General features: G+C 44.6%; 1 protein-coding gene across 1 annotated transcript in view; it reads right to left on the bottom strand.

Annotated features, from left to right (window-relative positions):
• Positions 1 to 1,372: 1,372 nt before the first annotated feature.
• The window catches only part of sez6l (seizure related 6 homolog (mouse)-like), a gene marked incomplete at both ends in the record, with an annotated part of 97,552 nt that continues 84,497 nt past the window's right edge, over positions 1,373 to 14,427 (bottom strand). Inside the window, 6 exons of the mRNA XM_079256571.1 lie at positions 1,373 to 1,405; positions 1,507 to 1,612; positions 8,078 to 8,192; positions 8,559 to 8,594; positions 12,598 to 12,792; positions 13,318 to 13,509. Coding sequence (XP_079112697.1) covers positions 1,373 to 1,405; positions 1,507 to 1,612; positions 8,078 to 8,192; positions 8,559 to 8,594; positions 12,598 to 12,792; positions 13,318 to 13,509 — 677 coding nt within the window. The remainder of the gene's footprint in view (positions 1,406 to 1,506; positions 1,613 to 8,077; positions 8,193 to 8,558; positions 8,595 to 12,597; positions 12,793 to 13,317; positions 13,510 to 14,427) is intronic.

The following is a 14,427-nucleotide window of genomic DNA, read 5'->3' on the forward strand; positions in this document are numbered from 1 at the left end:
AATGCAGCTTGCCACAGAGCGAAACGTCTCCACGAACTTCTTCCAGAACGACAAGCATGTCGTTTTACGACAGGTGTGTCTTACAAAGCCAGAATATTCCGCTGGAAAATAAAAATAATCTGAGATTTAACACAAACCTGTAAATTCTTTTTAATTTAAAGTCACTGGGACGATGCAGGTTTATGAACATCGTTACTAAAAATGCAACTTTACGGCAAAAACCTTGACCTCCATCTGCATTTCCACGGCAGGTAAGAAGACATGAACATCCAGTGCAGCAGTTTCTGCCGCAGCTTGCAGACTCTTAGCCTGACACGCGAAGCTGCAAACACCACAAAGCGGTATTTGCAATCAGCTTGGAGAATGGGATTAATACATTCCCAGAAAGTCATTATCCTCAGAGTTTGCTGCCGTCGGCGTGGAGCCGGATGCAGCAAACTGTGGAAAGTAAGCTGCTAATCACAGCGATCCTTACATACCCGCTGGTCATAACATCTAGATTACCGGGACTCTCACCTGTTGATGGATGCAGAACCACCGTAACGCAGAAGTAATGCGTTTGCTGCGTGAAGCAAAGCTGTGAAACTCCTGCTTGTTGCTAATTTGTTTCGTGGAGCAGCTGCTGTGTTGCAGCACAACATCTTGTCTTTAAAAGATGCAGATTTCATGTTTGCAGCCTGACTGGGTGAAGGATGGAGGAGCATGGGAGGACATGTGGAGGGAAAAGCCAACGCACACGTGCAGCCGCAGCACAACTCGCCTGCATGGTTAAACACAGAAACGGAGACTGCGCCAGCAAACAGAACAAAACAAACTGCAAATACTTTCATGTTTTACTGCAGGAAAATGTTAATCGGAATATTAACTGTATAAAAAATGAGCTTCAATTAAATGGAAGTCTTCATGCCTCCAGGATTCTAATAAATTATGTACAATAGAGAAAAAATAGCAGAAAATGTTTTGATCCCTTTCTTCTCCATCCTTCCTGCTGCGTCCTTCCCCACACTCCTCCCCCCCTTCCCCCCTCCGTAACCTCTTCCCATCCCATTTCACACTCATCATCCCATCATGTGTGATGTTCCCAGATGATATCTGATCTCCTCCCTCCGTCCTCCGTGGCCCATCATCCCCCACCAGTCCACCGTTTACCTCCTGCTTGCTACACATTCCTTCTCCCGTTTCCCATCATGTCCTCCTGTCACATCCAGGGAGGAGAGAACAGGATCAGTCACTGCGTCTCGTGGCAGAGAAGGGCCGGACATCATTATTTGTATTTACATCGCCTCCTTCAGGGCGGAGAGAGGCGGGCGGGCGGGGGGGGGGGGACGACATGAAGACTTAGCACAAGGCGATCGGTCCTTTAAGAGCCTTTTTATATTGATACTTCATATTCACGAGTGTCCTGCTGATGATGAAAGAGGAAGTGTTAGATAAGAAAGGAAAAAAAAAATCAAAGGTTTGCTCAGTTAGGCGTAAAATAACCTTTTAAATTTCCTGGACACTTACTCCTCCTGTCTCATAGAGCGGGTTGTCGAACTCTGTCTCCACAGTGATCTGTCGGTAAGGGTGGGGGTAGATGAGAGGCAGCCTCAGATTGGAGTGATACCGGCACCTGTTGGGTACAATGGACACAAACAGAAAAATATAAAAGGCTTTCCAGAGGTGTCATGAGATTAGAAGGAGAAAGATTTTTAATCAGTTTGAAGCCGGAGAGGCAAAAGAGAGCTGCCGGCTTCTCATTTCCCAAAGCTCTATCAGCTGGTGATGCCAGCTTATCGCTGGCCAGATTTGGATCAGCAGGAGGACAGTGATGCTCCATCCCTCATCAGGAAGGGGGGGGCAGAGAGCAAAAACAGCCAAACTCCCTAAAGGAACTTTAACCTACTTTGACAAAAACTGGATTTTAAAGACAAGATTTTTACTGACTTATGAGTTTATTTTACTTCTTCCACTAACATCTGGTATGTGCTCCAAGTGTCTGTAGCATCAAGTATGTTGGAGGTACGTTGCTACAGTTCAGTTGTTTGTCATCAGCCACTTTATCTGGTCGACCATGTTCACACTGGGCTGGAGCCTTTTTCCTTCTGAACTGCCGGAAGTCTTGGCAAAGATGCAACAAGGTGGAAACATCTCCAGAGATTTTTACCAATATTGACATGAAGCATCACACAGTTGCAGCAGATCCATCATGAGAATCTCCCGTTCCACCTCATCATGATGAGAATCTCCCGTTCCACCTCATCACCATGAGAATCTCCCGTTCCACCACATCATGATGAGAATCTCCCGTTCCACCTCATCACCATGAGAATCTCCCGTTCCACCTCATCACGATGAGAATCTCCCGTTCCACCTCATCACCATGAGAATCTCCCGTTCCACCTCATCATGATGAGAATCTCCCGTTCCACCTCATCACGATGAGAATCTCCAGTTCCACCTCATCACCATGAGAATCTCCCGTTCCACCTCATCATGATGAGAATCTCCCGTTCCACCTCATCACGATGAGAATCTCCCGTTCCACCACATCATGATGAGAATCTCCCGCTCCACCTCATCATGATGAGAATCTCCCGTTCCACCTCATCATGATGAGAATCTCCCGTTCCACTTCATCACCATGAGAATCTCCCGTTCCACCTCATCATGATGAGAATCTCCCGTTCCACCTCATCATGATGAGAATCTCCCGTTCCACCTCATCACCATGAGAATCTCCCGTTCCACCTCATCATGATGAGAATCTCCCGTTCCACCTCATCACCATGAGAATCTCCCGTTCCACCACATCATGATGAGAATCTCCCGTTCCACCACATCATGATGAGAATCTCCCGTTCCACCTCATCATGATGAGAATCTCCCGTTCCACCTCATCATGATGAGAATCTCCCGTTCCACCTCATCACCATGAGAATCTCCCGTTCCACCACATCATGATGAGAATCTCCCGTTCCACCTCATCACCATGAGAATCTCCCGTTCCACCACATCATGATGAGAATCTCCCGTTCCACCTCATCACCATGAGAATCTCCCGTTCCACCTCATCATGATGAGAATCTCCCGTTCCACCTCATCATGATGAGAATCTCCCGTTCCACCTCATCACGATGAGAATCTCCCGTTCCACCTCATCATGATGAGAATCTCCCGTTCCACCACATCATGATGAGAATCTCCCGTTCCACCTCATCACCATGAGAATCTCCAGTTCCACCACATCACGATGAGAATCTCCCGTTCCACCTCATCATGATGAGAATCTCCCGTTCCACCACATCACGATGAGAATCTCCCGTTCCACCTCATCATGATGAGAATCTCCCGTTCCACCACATCACGATGAGAATCTCCCGTTCCACCTCATCATGATGAGAATCTCCCGTTCCACCACATCACGATGAGAATCTCCCGTTCCACCTCATCATGATGAGAATCTCCTGTTCCACCACATCATGATGAGAATCTCCCGTTCCACCTCATCACCATGAGAATCTCCCGTTCCACCACATCACCATGAGAATCTCCCGTTCCACCTCATCACCATGAGAATCTCCCGTTCCACCTCATCATGATGAGAATCTCCCGTTCCACCTCATCATGATGAGAATCTCCCGTTCCACCTCATCATGATGAGAATCTCCCGTTCCACCTCATCACCATGAGAATCTCCCGTTCCACCTCATCATGATGAGAATCTCCCGTTCCACCTCATCACCATGAGAATCTCCCGTTCCACCACATCATGATGAGAATCTCCCGTTCCACCACATCATGATGAGAATCTCCCGTTCCACTTCATCACCATGAGAATCTCCCATTCCACCTCATCATGATGAGAATCTCCCGTTCCACCACATCACCATGAGAATCTCCCGTTCCACCTCATCACCATGAGAATCTCCCGTTCCACCACATCATGATGAGAATCTCCCGTTCCACCTCATCATGATGAGAATCTCCCGTTCCACCTCATCATGATGAGAATCTCCCGTTCCACCTCATCATGATGAGAATCTCCCGTTCCACCTCATCATGATGAGAATCTCCCGTTCCACCACATCACGATGAGAATCTCCCGTTCCACCTCATCATGATGAGAATCTCCCGTTCCACCACATCACGATGAGAATCTCCCGTTCCACCTCATCACCATGAGAATCTCCCGTTCCACCTCATCATGATGAGAATCTCCCGTTCCACCTCATCACCATGAGAATCTCCCATTCCACCTCATCATGATGGGAATTTTCCGTTCCACCACATCATGATGAGAATCTCCCGTTCCACCTCATCATGATGGGAATTTTCCGTTCCACCACATCATGATGAGAATCTCCCGTTCCACCACATCATGATGAGAATCTCCCGTTCCACCTCATCACCATGAGAATCTCCCGTTCCACCTCATCACCATGAGAATCTCCCGTTCCACCTCATCACCATGAGAATCTCCCATTCCACCACATCACCATGAGAATCTCCCGTTCCACCTCATCATGATGAGAATCTCCCGTTCCACCTCATCATGATGAGAATCTCCCGTTCCACCTCATCATGATGAGAATCTCCCGTTCCACCTCATCACCATGAGAATCTCCCGTTCCGCCTCATCATGATGAGAATCTCCCGTTCCACCACATCACCATGAGAATCTCCCGTTCCACCTCATCACCATGAGAATCTCCCGTTCCACCTCATCATGATGAGAATCTCCCGTTCCACCTCATCGTGATGAGAATCTCCCGTTCCACCTCATCATGATGAGAATCTCCCGTTCCACCTCATCACCATGAGAATCTCCCGTTCCACCTCATCACCATGAGAATCTCCCGTTCCACCTCATCATGATGAGAATCTCCCGTTCCACCTCATCACCATGAGAATCTCCCGTTCCACCTCATCACCATGAGAATCTCCCGTTCCACCTCATCATGATGAGAATCTCCCGTTCCACCTCATCACCATGAGAATCTCCCGTTCCACCTCATCATGATGAGAATCTCCCGTTCCACCTCATCGTGATGAGAATCTCCCGTTCCACCTCATCATGATGAGAATCTCCCGTTCCACCTCATCACCATGAGAATCTCCCGTTCCACCTCATCATGATGAGAATCTCCCGTTCCACCTCATCATGATGAGAATCTCCCGTTCCACCTCATCACCATGAGAATCTCCCGTTCCACCTCATCACCATGAGAATCTCCCGTTCCACCTCATCATGATGAGAATCTCCCGTTCCACCTCATCACCATGAGAATCTCCCGTTCCACCTCATCACCATGAGAATCTCCCGTTCCACCTCATCATGATGAGAATCTCCCGTTTCACCTCATCATGATGAGAATCTCCCGTTCCACCTCATCACCATGAGAATCTCCCGTTCCACCTCATCATGATGAGAATCTCCCGTTCCACCTCATCATGATGAGAATCTCCCGTTCCACCTCATCACCATGAGAATCTCCCGTTCCACCTCATCACCATGAGAATCTCCCGTTCCACCTCATCATGATGAGAATCTCCCGTTCCACCACATCATGATGAGAATCTCCCGTTCCACCTCATCATGATGAGAATCTCCCGTTCCACCACATCATGATGAGAATCTCCCGTTCCACCTCATCATGATGAGAATCTCCCGTTCCCATTTCATGATGAGGTGGAACGGGAGATTCTCATCATGATGAGAATCTCCAGTTCCACCTCATCATGAAACTGACCTTTATTCCTGCCAAATGTGATAAACTTAGATACTTTCAGCCTGAACTGCAGCTTCATGGCACAAATGGACAAAAGAATCAAGTGAAATATGAATTTCTGCAAATGAATCTCTAGATTATTTATGTTTATTCCACCCATCAGATTTGGATGATGATTTTATCATCTCAAAACCATCGCCTGAGTCCGCCCATTCCTCTATCCTGCCAGCGACGACGTTTTTATTCCTACTAGAATAAATGTAATGTCCCACTTGTGGTCTTCCCATAAACAGTATTCTAAATCTCCTGTACAGGTGAACTTAATGTGATCTTCTCTAAGCTTTTAAATGCACATGTCCAACTGTTAAATGTTTCAATAAATTTTGCACAAGTTGCTGTTCTCTAACAAGGAGCTTAACGGCAAAAATCACGGCAGGTGTGTGATCCTTGAATTGACCAATAAATGTCCTGGTTCAATTAGAGCTGGTGTTTAAACAGTTGTTCTCATCATGCTGTTCACATTTTGACATCATGAGACCAAGACGGCACCTAACAATGGAACAACAGTCCCTTGCCATTGCGATGCTTCAAACAGGACGTTCTCAGACAGAAGTGGCCACTGAGCTTGGAGTGTCACAGAGTGTCATCAGCAGGTTGCAACAGAGATATGGAGAGACTGGAAGAGTCACAGAAAGGCCTAGAAGTGGACGTCCTTTGGCCACATCCCGTGCTGATGACCGCTACATTGTGAACACTGCCCTGAGAAACCGGATGATGAATGCCACTCAACTCCAGACACGTTTAAGAGAGGTGAGAGGCACCCAAGTGTCACGTCAGACCATTCCAAACCGTTTCCATCAGCGTGGTCTGCGTGCTAGACGACCTGCACGGGTACCTGACCACACCACCAGGCACAGGCATCATCGTCTTGCATGGGCCAGGGAGCATTTACGCTGGACGAGGAACCAGTGGGCCTCAGTGCTGTTCTCTGATGAAAGTCGATTCACACTGAGCAGAAATGATGGCCGGCAACGATGTTGGAGACGTCAGGGAGAGCGCTATGCATCAGCCACTGTTGTCACCAGGCCAGCTTTTGGTGGTGGCGGTGTTACAGTGTGGGCAGGGGTGTCCACTTGGTACAGAACTGCCCTACACTTTGTGAATGGTGCAGTGACAAGCCCATACTACCTGAATAACATCATTAATCCAGTGATTGTGCCCCTACATGAACAGCACAGGCCTAATTTCATCTTCATGGACGACAATGCTCCTGCTCATCGAGGCCGCATCATCAGGGAACGGCTGTTGGAGACTGGTGGACCTCAAATGGAATGGCCTGCACTCTCTCCAGACCTGAATCCCATTGAAAACCTGTGGGATCAGCTGAGCCGTCGTGTAGAGGCTCGAGACCCTGCACCCCAGAACCTCAATGACCTGAGGGCTGCCCTTCAAGAAGAGTGGGATGCCATGCCTCAGCAGGCAATAAGTTGCCTTGTGAACAGCATGAGACGTCGTTGTCAAGCTGTAATTGATGCTCAAGGGCACATGACGAGATATTGAGACGTTCACATTTTTTGTTGTGGTGTAACTACCATTGTTGTTACCTTTTGTGTTGAATGAATTTTTTGAGATGAGGAAATCAGTAGTGCATCCTTCTACTTAAATGTCTTACTTTTATGATATTATATCACTGTAGCATGAACATATTGCATTTTCCATAAATTTCACCTGAAAGCCAAATATCCCTAACTTTTTGTGAGTAGTGTATATAGGTGTCTGTTATTTATGTGATCATGTATTTACTTAGAAACTTATTCTTATATGTGTATTTTCATTGTTCTTATTGTTCTTAGATTAATTTGATGTCATTCTGTTTTTTAACTAGTGTTTTCCTTATGGGGATCCATCCTCCATACTGGGGGCTATGCCTACTCTATCTGCTGGGTTTTTGCTATGGAGATGGTCCTGCGGTGGTTGGCGGGGTCCTGCACTGCAGCCTTGGCTATTATGTGGACCCCTGACTGCTCTGAGCCGAGCAGCTGCCATGGTGGGGCGGCTCCTGGTGTGGACGGATCCCCCAGACACCATTTCATCACTTCAGCACAGAGCCAGATGTTCTTCCACATGTATGTTTCATGAGTGTGCTGATGTGTATGTGTTCAAAACAGAGTATAATCAGATGTGTGAGGTTATATATATTTAGAATGATTTTTTATTACATAAAGCACATTGTGCTGCTTTGAAAGAAAGATACTTTATGAATAAAGTTTGATTTGATTGGATCACGTTCTGGGAGCAGTTTCTATGTTTGCTGAATGGAGAACATCAGCAGCCCTGTGGGTGAGCGCTGCAGTCCTGGATCTTACCGTGTGACGTAGACATACGCCCCCCCCAGCAGCACCGACAGCAGCAGGACCAGGATGAAGATGGCCAGCGCGATGTTTCCTCCATCCAGGGGGGAGCCTGCCGTCGCCTCTGCAACTGATACACAGTCCATGAATCACACAAGGTTAATCACAGGAAGAGTGTTTTCCTAAAAGCAAATAAAATCTGTAAAAGTCCAACAAAATGTGGTTTAGCAAACACAGGTGAATGGTGCAGGTAATCAGATGGATAAACACAGCTGGAAGGGCAAGCAAACACATGGGGGGGGGGTAGGTAGGCGGATGTTTAGATGCAAGCGGAGCAGACACACAGGAGTGAAGTATTTTTCTCCTGTTCTTTGTCTTTGTGATGGTTATTTATTTATTTGTCTGTTAATAAAACAATCAGTGTGGTCTTTTCAGCCCACAGCGTTAGAGCACGACACACACACACACACACACACACACACACACACACACTCACCTTCCAAAGCATGGTTGCCAAAGCAGTCATGGTTGGCTGCAAGACATCATTCTGTCAGTCAGTGCATATGAAAATCGACATCAGACTTTCTGTGGAGTTTGTATTTGTAACAACCCCCCCCATCTCACATATTCACATCACTAAATACACAGAAATGTTTGGTCGTTACCGAGATGGTTGTCAGATATCTAATAAGAGCAGATAAGACTTTAGATATGAACATCCTGGTATGAAACGGTGTGAATGTTAATGTGACTAAATGTCATTAAACAATCTAAAGAGATCAACAATAACACACAGAAATAAATTAAATGTCACCAAGCAGGAGCTCTTCTATGAGGATTAAAGGTTTTCACACTGTTTTTGTTGTCTGATGCTGAACAGTAAATAAAGGTCAATCCTACTACACGTCTTTCAGAGTAGTTTAAATCTTATTTAACCAGATTAACCAGTTCCACAGAGAAGTCACATCTGAGGCTCCAAGCACTTGGTGACGATAGAAAACACATTATTGTTCTGTCGTATGCTCAGTGTTTACAGTGAGCCTGTTTACTGTGAGCCATCTGAATCAGAATCACATATCTGGCAGTAATCAGATTATTATAAGAATCTGATCTACACATTCCCCAAAGTAAATGATTGGATTTACTTTGGGTGATGTACTTCCTGTTGTTTTCAACACGGTGTTCGTGGCGTCTAACTGGTTTTGGTTCAGAAACACACAAAGGAAGACACAATTTTCCTCACATTAGCATAACAAAGCCTCATCTGTGAAAATGGTTTGGCAAACTGTCAGCAGCTCATGATCAATCTATAGAAAAGCATGGTGGGGGGGGGGGGGAGGTTTTTGAGGAATATGGCGAGCATGCATACATCTGGATAAATACATAGAAGCATTAGTCATAAACAGCGCAGTGCAACAGTTTCAGACCCAGCTGGAAGTAGAAATAATTCAGTTTTATTTAGTTTTAATGAACAGTGAGTGTCCCATGCTCATACAACAGCATCAGTGGACTCACAATGTTTTTTAAGGTGTTTTGCAGTTTGGTAAGAATCTGCTGCGGTACTTCTGAGAGTCTCTCCATGTTGATCCAGACTGAAGCTGATGATAAAATCTAGATTATATTCAGTCTGTCTGTGTTCAGTAAGGTTCACCTCTTCCCTGTTTATTCCCCATTTTGCATAAAATATAGAAGTTATCTAATTAAAAGTGTTATCAAAATCAAAGTTTCATTAAATGTTCGGACCATAGACTGTATATAAAGAGATGGACGGAGCCTCCATGACGTCACCCATAGGTTTCTGAAGAGCTGAATTGAAGCTCGGTGGGCGGTTCCCATGTTGGCAGCATCATGTGTGTCGTCTCGCCCGGAGAATACTAATATGGGCAAAGAGGTGGAGCTGAGTTGGGAGCCGTGAGTATCATGGCGGATGATTGACATCGAGCGAACTCTGAGGTTTCTGTAGCTAAAAGCTAACCAAGCTAACCCCGAGATAACGGGAGCTAACCAGCTAACAGAGGTAAGCGGGCTAAAGCTAAGTCACGTTGTTAACCGGCTAAAAACCGCGGTTGTTCTACGTTCTTCTGACTTGAAGCCGGAGATCGGTACCTGCCAATCAAAAGGACACACCCCTAAATATGCCAAACTTCGAGATTAAATTACTTTTAAACGGGCGAGTTAGAAAAAAATTCACTCCCCCCACAGTTGTCATGAAGGTAAACCTGACCTATTAAACCTAAAATGGATTTTTGAACCAGGCTGTAAACATGTTTATTTCTGCTGTAAACATGTTTATTTCTGCTGTAAACATGTTTATTTCTGCTGTGAAGTTGGTCTTTTTAACATGGGAGTCTATGTGGATTTGCTCTGTTTTGCAGCCCCTAGTGGATGAAGGGGGAACTGCAGTTTCATGCACTTCCGCATCGGCTTCACTTTTAACCGCTGGAGGTTGCTGCTTGGTTCGGACTGATGTTTGAACACTTTTGGGTGAGTGAGACTTTTTTCCCTCTCTGTGATTTTCATTGATTTTCCTGAAGTGAAAACACAGAAGCAGTGTGTGAAAAACTAAGTCCACCCTGAATGGAAAAAGCTGCCAGGTGCTGCCGATCAATGCTTTTGAATGATTGATCATCATCAATCAAAAAAGGAGTTTTGTCAGTTTGCAGCTCTGCAGCATTCAGGTGCTTGTTAAGACTGTGCCAAGGAGGAAAGACATCAGCACTGATCATCCATCAGTCTGATGGGTTAGAAGGTCATTTCAGAACTACTTGGAGTCCATCTTTCTACAGGGGGAGATCCTTATCAAGTCAAACATTCAGACAGCTGCAGTCTGCTGAGCATGCAAAGCTCAGAAAGTACAAAAACCCCAAGAGCTTCATGACTTCTTCATCCAAGAATACTGAATAACTTGTTTGGAAGGGTTGCAGGTGAAGAGACATTTTACGTTAATGAACAGTAATGTTTATTAAAGCACAACGTCCCCGTAAAACTAAACCCATAACAGAAAAAAAGACTTTCCTTTAAAAAATGGTGCATCTGAAGACCATAGTGGAGACGTTCGGTCAGAAAACAAAGCGAATTTCAAGAAAAGAAGAGCGGCAGATCAGCAGAAACACTTTGTACTGACAGAGTCTGGTCTTCAGCAGCATATAGGCATTATGACATGGACATCCTAACTAACTCCAGTCTGTTTCTGATAGGGGGCAAAGACCTCCAGGCTCCATACGTGGATGGTCTCATGTGTCACTGGTATGCAATTCTCATCACTGGTCCAGATGTTAATTCATTCATTCATTCACTACCCTAACCGCTTGTCCAATGAAGAGTCGCGGGGAAGCTGGAGCCTATCCCAGCAGTCTTTGGGCAAAAGGCAGGGTACACCCTGGACAGGTCGCCAGTCCATCACAGGGTTATGGTCCAGACGTGAACTTAGGAATGTCTTTGTGTTCTTTACAGGGAAGCTGACACTAGGCGTGTTTCCATTACACCTAGAATTGCGCAAAAATTAAAAACCACAATAAAAAATGCTAACGGAAACACCAACATTTTTTAAAAAAAGTCATGTTTTTATGCTCTCATGAGGGTGTTTTTTTCAGACATTTCGATGTAGAAGCATGTCGCAAAAGTGTGGTGGAAACACTTTTTTCACATTTACATGTTTCCGGACGTGACGTGGGGGTCGACCAGTTCATCTCTGGTAAAAATGGCACAAACAACAGCAAATTCAGAGTTTTAGACAGAAAATTGAGGAAGAAAAAGTAAGAAACCCCAAAATACCACTACGTGGCTACTTTGCATAAGCTGCATTTTTATAAAATTGTGGGTGAAACAAGATTTTGCGAGACTTAAGGTTTATGTGCTACACACAGTTTAATGGAAACACCCATAAATTACATTTGTTGTTTGTTGAAACTTAGAAATTTTGCAAAAATATTCATGGAAACGCAGCAATTGACACTCAGTGGGATTTTCCACAATTGGCTTTAGGAGTCCTCACAGACTCAGATCGGTTTCAGATGATAAACCTTTTTATTATTCATAAAGTTGGTGTGTGGAACTCTTCACCTCCAAACCACATCACATGCCTCAAGTAGAGGGAATCAAGGCTTGGAGTTGGACTTGGAGCAGGATACTAAACTATTCTAGACTCAAAGCTTGCCTGAAACTGTATCATGCTGAGGAAAAAACTTTGTTTTTCACACACTGCAGCAACATTTTGGTTCAGTTTCTGTTCAGTAACGACGTTGTTCATTTTAATACCTAATCTAATATGATTTATTATGCTTAAAATCTTAGAGGTGAAGTATGTGGAATTGGACTATAACATCCTATATGAAGCAGGGGTTTGGAGGAGTGAAGTTCTTACTGAGGGCAGAGCAATGGGTTCGTACAGAAGGTAAAATGCCCAGCAGCCATTTTTATCTGATGTTGCCCTGTAGATTTTTTATATGGATAAAAATGATCATTTTAAGGGCCTGAAACTTTTGCAAAACACTGCATTTTGAAATCAATTACAGCAGATCCTGTAGAAGTCTCACCCCTGCAGAGTGGGAGTGGGCCGCTCCAAAACGATGGGTTTCCTAGGATGCATTTAATAGCAACCTCTCCTATGAGCTCGTAACCTTGGTAACAAACAAAGGTGAGCGACTCTCCAGGCAGGTACAGCCTCTTGGACAGGATCTGGTAGCCGTTATCGGGAAGGCCTGGGTTCTCACAGGAAACAGAATCCTCAGCTGGATGAAAGGAGAGAAGAAAATGAAAATTGGATGGATCCCGCCGCGTTTCTTAACACAAATCAGAGGCTTTAGCGTCGGAGCCCGACTGACAGATCTGACGAGCTCTGGCTGAGGTGACATGACTCATGCATAATCTCCACCCCCTCCTCCAGGTGGCGCGGAGCTGATTGGTACGGTGCATTAGCATTGCATTTCCACATCAAACGCTTCACACAGCTCTGAAACAAGCACATGACATATCGCGGGACAAAACGTAGAAAATGAAGGTTTTGGTTTGTAAAACTGCTCAGATGTTTGTCAGCAGAAAAAAAGAGGGAAGTAAGAAATGTCAGATCTCACAGACAGACAAAACAGCCTCTTTTTTCTGGTTAAGTGCCGTGTGCAGCTGTCTGTCCCAGTGACAGGCATTTCCCAGCCCCCCCACCGCAGCATCTCCTCGCCACATATTTGAATAAATAACACACGGTGAGTAAACCTGCTGCTAATTTCTCCTGCTTGAACTCATGACTGCCAGACACTCACAGACACAGTGAGGGAGTCGAGACGTCCACACAGGTGTCCCTGGCTCACGGCCGTAGCAGGTGATGGTGGCGCCGCCCTGCAGGATGAAGCCGGGGTTGCAGCTGTACTGGATGGTTGTGCCCACCAGCAGTTTAGGGTCCGACAGAGACCTGGTGGAGTGCTCCACATGGCCGGGGTCCGAGCAGTACATGACTGAGAGATAGACAAAATCAGGATTTGTAATTTCACAGTATCTGAAAAGAAGGATGATTTTTAACTTTCAGTACCCTACAGAGGCCATGCACCCACATCACTGCTCCATCCAGACCAGTGGTTCTCCAACTGGTTTAGACATTGTAACCACCTGTAGAATTTGTTTTCAGATATGTAACCCCTAAAGCAGGAGTGTTTTAGTTCAGGGTTCACATTCTGCACAATCATCTCCCCAGTCAGACCAGTAAAAAAGCAGCACAATAACCTGTAAGTAATGAAAACTGTAACGGAACGGACTCTACGGAAGCGAAGAACTGTCATCCTCATTAAAAAAAAAGTTGGAGCCTTATGTCATTATAACGTGATAGTTTCATGTTTTTACAATAAATTATTACGTTATAACGTGATAGTTTCATGTTTTTACAAAAAACTATCACGTTATAACGTGATAGTTTCATGTTTTTACAATAAATTATTACGTTATAACGTGATAGTTTCATGTTTTTACAAAAAACTATCACGTTATAACGTGATAGTTTCATGTTTTTACAATAAATTATTACGTTATAACGTGATAGTTTCATGTTTTTACAAAAAACTATCACGTTATAACGTGATAGTTTCATGTTTTTACAATAAATTATTACGTTATAACGTGATAGTTTCATGTTTTTACAATAAATTATCATGTTATAATGTGATAGTTTCACGTTTTTAATAATAAACTATCACGTTATAACATGATAGTTTCACGTTTTAATAATAAACTATCACGTCATAACATGATAGTTTCACGTTTTTACAATAAATTATTACGTTATAACGTGATAGTTTCACGTTTTTAATAATAAACGATCACGTTATAACATGATAGTTTCACGTTTTAATAATAAACTATCACGTCATAACATGATAGTT

Source organism: Telmatherina bonti, assembly GCF_933228915.1.
Source record: "Telmatherina bonti genome assembly, chromosome: 17".
In the NCBI taxonomy this organism is placed as follows: Eukaryota; Metazoa; Chordata; class Actinopteri; order Atheriniformes; family Telmatherinidae; genus Telmatherina; species Telmatherina bonti.